The sequence below is a fragment of the Octopus bimaculoides genome, chromosome 17 (assembly GCF_001194135.2).
Source record: "Octopus bimaculoides isolate UCB-OBI-ISO-001 chromosome 17, ASM119413v2, whole genome shotgun sequence".
In the NCBI taxonomy this organism is placed as follows: Eukaryota; Metazoa; Mollusca; class Cephalopoda; order Octopoda; family Octopodidae; genus Octopus; species Octopus bimaculoides.
Genome location: NC_068997.1, coordinates 29383454 through 29389198, shown reverse-complemented (window position 1 = coordinate 29389198; position 5745 = coordinate 29383454). Strand labels below are relative to the sequence as shown.

General features: G+C 36.0%; 2 protein-coding genes across 3 annotated transcripts in view; one reads left to right on the top strand and one right to left on the bottom strand.

Annotated features, from left to right (window-relative positions):
* The window catches only part of LOC106878388 (cytoplasmic dynein 2 intermediate chain 1), a 63778-nt gene extending 60672 nt beyond the window's left edge, over positions 1 to 3106 (bottom strand). Inside the window, exon 1 of the mRNA XM_052973988.1 lies at positions 2721 to 3106. The gene's annotated coding sequence lies outside the window, so the exon portion shown is untranslated. The remainder of the gene's footprint in view (positions 1 to 2720) is intronic.
* LOC106878387 (extended synaptotagmin-2) overlaps positions 240 to 5745 on the top strand; it is a 66659-nt gene continuing 61153 nt past the window's right edge. The window contains exon 1 of one of the 2 annotated variants that reach the window (XM_014927580.2): positions 240 to 912. In XM_014927580.2, coding sequence (XP_014783066.1) covers positions 556 to 912 — 357 coding nt within the window. In that variant the 5' untranslated portion in view covers positions 240 to 555. The remainder of the gene's footprint in view (positions 913 to 5745) is intronic. The other variant, XM_014927579.2, reaches the window with a different exon arrangement.

The following is a 5745-nucleotide window of genomic DNA, read 5'->3' as shown; positions in this document are numbered from 1 at the left end:
GTGAGAGAGAGAGAGAGAACGTCGATTGCTGCAACATGTCGTTAGTACTGCTAAGGACACGATGACCCTGCACACAGAGCGAGATAAACGATAGGACAGTATATATATATATATATATAAAAACATACACACACACACACATAGATACATATACACTTAATTATATTTATATATGTATATCGGGATAGGAGATTGCTCTGAAATTAGATGCTTGACTGTACACCCAGGCAGACTACACAGTCAAGGAAAGAGAAGGCTGACTATGAATCTGGAAGGTGGTGCAGGGGGGTACACCGAAGACTTCCTTAAAAGGAGCCGTTAGTTGGCATGTGTATTAGGAAAGCAATCTTATTTTGATCAAATTATCGTACTTCTAAATATTATAGCAATAGAAAATGGGGAAATGGTAATGAAATTAAATTGAAGATCGTTCAATAAATGTGTAGCTATAAATAGCTTTGTGGCAATTAAATTCTCGTCTTTGTTTGAGTGATCTCCCTTGTTGGGTCGATTGTCAGACCAGAAGAAGCTGTGTGTCGAAGTAGTCAGATCGAAATGCCGAAAGAGAATCCTCCGAGTAAGCCAGCGGCATCTCAGCCACCAGCTCCTCCTTCCCGTTCTGCATCTCAAAACGAAAATGAAACACCAAAAGAACAACCGAAGAGTGCTTTTGAAGATACGATGGTATTGTCATTGGTGCAACGATTCTTTAAGTCGGCCGTTGTTACTTTCGGAGTATGGCTAGTCGGTTATTTCAACTTCAGTTTCAGCTGGTTATTGCTGGCACTTGCTGTGTACGGTTGGAGAGAAAGATTCACCCAGGTCAGAGATATGCAAATCGAAATTTCGCAGACTGCGGCCCGTGACGAGAAGAAATCTATACTAGCCCGTGTGGAAGATCTACCATCATGGGTGTGTATTATTTATGTTTATAATCCATTTTATTTATTGATTATCTTTAGGTTTCATTTGGACCTTTTCATTGCGCTATCCCATCCTCTCCCCGACAACTCAATAAGAGGTTCCAAAGTTATATCACGAACCTCAAAATCTGTTCATGATTGGTTAAAGAGAACTTTCACAGAGTTGAACACGTTTCTCTTTTAATGCAGCTCTCAAGTTTTATATTACTGCCAATGTCAGCGAAACTCTTGATGCAGCTGGAATATTTATATGACAAGCTCTTCTTAAGTTTGCTCATTGTGTTCTAGTTTGATTATATCGATTACCTGACATCTGTTTGCACAACTTTCTATGAGTTCTCAACTTTACTACAGCAATCATTAATTAATCATCTTTCCAATTTTATTTGACATTCCCTTTTAATTTGTTTATATTTTCTAAGCCTAACCCAACCAACGCATCAACCATCCCTTTCATCTCTTTCTACCTAGATGCAATAAAGATTCGTCGACAGCAATTTTTGTTAATAAATAATTATCACCTGGAACTCGCATTCCTTAATGTTGAAGGAAGGAATCCTTTTGTTTGATGTCAAAATTCCTTTTAGGAACTGCCCTGGCCGCTCAATCAGCTTCACGTTTCTTTTCAGTCAACATTACAAATATTTATGAATGTTTACTGCTTCACTTTTAAATCTGTATTTGGCCAGAATAGGTTTTGTCGTTTTTGTTATTGCACCTGGAAGTAACCGTTTAGGTGCCTTAAGATATTAGTGCCACAAACCCACGTAAATCTGAAAGAAATTTCAAGTTTTTTTTTTATGTCAGAAATAATCATTATTTTTATTACAGAAATAGAATCGCAGAAAAATGATTATTTTAAAATCAGAAGCCTCGAGTGAATTTGTCGTTAATGTCCTTGGGAATAGACAAATGGTAGGAATCTTAAAGTCCATTTCCTTGAAGATCTCAGATTACACACCTATATAAAAAAAAATAATTAGTTGTGCTTGTTGATATCAATATCCTAAGCAGTTCTATGGTTGTTGTTGTTGCTGGCAAGCAGTTGCCTTCAGCGAATTGCAACAGACCGTCCATCTTAAACCCCGGGTAGAAACCGTGTCTGAAGTAAATTCTCATCCTGTGGAAATGGAGCATATTTTCTTCTTTCTCTTGATGAATTTCTTGAATATCATTATTTATTTTAAAAGATTATTTCTGCTTAGAAGAGTAATTGTTTTGGTATCTAACTAAAATGTCGAAGATTTAAAGTTTGAAGGTTTTAAGTTGCGAACGGAAATATTGAAAGTTTGTTACATGACGTCAGCGAGCTAAGGTGATACTAATTTCATTTATTCATCATTAATAAATACTGATGAATAAAATTGTGACCTGAAGCTCGAGTTTCGATCAAAGACTTGGCATTTTTCGTCATATATCTTCCTTAAAAGAGACTCTCTTCAAGTCATCTAAATGCAACAGCTCACTGGCAGGGCGTGGTTGTTTAAAATGCAAATTTACAGACAACCTATTCATTTGAAAGTCTGCGTTAACCCTTATAGAATATTTCTATTTTGTCTGTATAGGATTTACTGTATTCAGTCTGTTGTACTTTACCAGGGAATAATAGAAATATTATCATCAAGAGATGAATGACAGATAATGTTTTCATTCCTTCTCTCTTTCGTCTACTTTGCAAACACTACCTGAATATCACTCGCTACCTGCTTCTCATTGTGTTATTAGATATTAAATGCAAAACAAGAAAATAAAACAACGAAAAAACACAAAGACCACGAGAAGGAAAAAAAAACTTACTTTCTAGAGACTGCTGAACATTTTTACAACGACTGAAATATCTATAAACAAGAATAAGAATGTTTCTTTGATGCGATGTTTAGTATTTTTTTTCTTTCTTTTGTCTGTCACATTTAAATGGTGGTCATAGTTGTTTAGTTCCAGGTCAGTTCTGATTGAGCAAACCGATGATAAGAGAAGTTCTGACCTTAATAACTAAGATTACATTTGGTAATATGCCCTCTCTCATTTTATTTCATTTAATTTAGACGGTAGGGTGGAATTCGAGGGTGTTTGGCTATTTCTAGCAGTTTGAGCAACCGCATAGGCGTTTCCTCGTGTCCTTAGCGCGCGAGTGCGGGTTTTGGGAGAGAAATGCGAAACTTAAAAAATTTCATTCCACTTTCTTACATTTGCAGGTCTGTTGTTATTTATAGAGAGGCAAAGGACTTTTAGTTTTGACAAAGTGAAAGTATATCATTTAAATATTTCCATACAACATTTTATAAATTACTCATAAATAGATTATTTTGACCTAATGATAAATAGAAAGTTTTCATGAGTTTACTGTAGAAAAACGTTAAACTTTTCACTATGTTTCGATATAACCCGAAAGATTGCCTAACTTTTAATAATTTTTTTCTAATACATAATCAACAGTTAAGAGAACTCGAATATAGACAGGAAATCGAATTGAATTTAAAATTCAATAATCCAGAACAGCATTTTAAATGTATATTTTGTGATGATGATTGTCTTCATTTTGACCGACTCACAAACACTGTACAAACCCTGGTTCACAGACTTCATGTCTCTTCTTCACACTGTTGATATTTGTATTACTGCCAATGGCTTCTGCTTTCCTGAGCTAACTCGTTGCAAACCACCATGTCCACCCGAAATACTCTTCTCTTCGTGTTACCCATACTCTCTCTCTCTCTCTATTCAGGCGCCCTTCCTACTAACCACTGCACTAGATCTTTCCACCGTAGAATTTCCAGCAGACTATATATTTTTTATTCCTGTAGACATCAGCTAACAAACGTTCAAGCTGAATGGGAATGATATCGATCTTAGAAAACCTGCAGTGTGCACGGGTACAGTTCCATTCTCGTGATTTGAGGCAGAAAAACAGTTTCTTTGTACTGAAAATTAAAAAAAAATTCTATATTGTTCGGCTTTTCCCCCCACTTACTATTTCTGTATTTCCTCGACTGACATTAGAATAATGATATTAATATATACGAAGCCAACTCAGAATTCCTTGCTTAAAATACTTATCGTCTCCAAGCTGCTGCTGCTTTTCCTACCACAATAATATTGATTGATTCTGTTGAAGCTCATAGACAACTTTTGCTATGTCAAGACTATTGTTGGTCCAGGAAGTCTGGTAACAATCTGTAGAATCAGAAGTACCAAGATCTAGGTAGGAGCCAGAAAAAAGGTTCCAGTTATTCGATTAACATTCAAAATTGATTATCTTGCATATAAACTTTAAATTTAATCAATAGATGCTATCAGGATAGTAGTCTTAAAATCAGGCGTGGCTATGTGATAAGACGTTCGTTTCTCAATCATATGATTTAGGGTTCAGTCCCACTGCATGGTACCTCGAGCAAGTGTCTTCTTATTAAAGCCCTGGGGCCATCAAAGTTTTGTGAGTGGAGTTAGTTGATGGAAACTGAAAGAAGCCTGTCGTGTGTGTGTATTACCCTACTTGGAAACAAGTGAAGTTTGGCGACAGGAAGGGCATCCATCTATAAAAGGACAACCGATGCTGGTGTGTTTACGTCCCTGTAACTTAGCGGTTCGGCAAAAGAGATCGATAGAATACATATTAGGCTTACAAAGAATAAGTCCTGGGGTCGATTTGCTCGACTAAAGGCAGTGCTCCAGCATGGTCACAGTCAAATGACTGAAACAAGTAAAAGAGTGAAAGTGAATGAATTGTTTTTGTTTTTTTTTAAATAAAAAAAAAAATGTGGCGTTGGCAAATGTACTGTTGGCAAATTTTGGAAAGCATGAAAGTTTTGAAAGATGTAGTGTCCCAACAGTTAGCATCTGATGTGAATAGCTTATTCCATGCTTCAGCAATTCTGAGTGTGAAAAAATGTTTCTGTAAGTCGTGAGTGCCATGTTGTTTTTTGGTTTTGTAAGCATATGGCATTCTCCATTGAAATCTACTCTTTATGATATTTAATGTGTTGATATGAAGAGGAAAAGGAGTGGTGCCGAAAGACTTATCAGGTTCTTCTAGTCTGGAGAATAGTGTAGTTAATGCTCAGTTGAACATTTTTGCAGGTGGTAAGCAGGTGCACTGTGGCTTCAGAAAGATATGATATACCATGAAGGGAGGATTGGATTGGCATTATGGGGCTCTGGGAGTCTTCTTTAAAAGGAATTCGGGTAAACGGTGAAGATAGAAGTAGTTTGATTTTGTAGCAGTGGATTCCAGTTTCACATTTTATCTCATTTGAACTCTAAATAATTAGTTTTTTTTTATTTTTACTCTGTCTGGAGTGATGCACCTGAAACAGCAGGTCCAACGACAAAATTTACCTTTTGAAAAATGATATAAGCATACAATTAACAAGATGACCCTTTATTGCATAACTTGACCTGCTGGAAATATTAAATTCTCTCAATGGACATATTAGTGAATGTAGTCCCTGTTATATATATATATACTAGCAGAGATACCCGGCGTTGCCCGTGTTACATGCAATTGAAGGATGAGACTTTTCTCTAATATTTCCTGTAAGGAACTGGAATAGATATGATTCAAATTTCATCAAAATTGCACATGAGTAATTCTAATCATGAGACATGTATCCCATACTATTAATCTTTATGCACATATTCCAAAATTTCAGAGCTCTTGGAGCTGAAAAATGTAGAAGTTAAGGCCCCTATTGGGGGTGGGTGTGTTAACGTCAAGCAGAGAAGTTGAATTGTTGGGAATGTTTTTAACTTGGGTGTAATATGTATTGTTTGAATTTCTTTGAAATAGGAAATATATATATATGTTCACTGGGTTTGTAAAAGA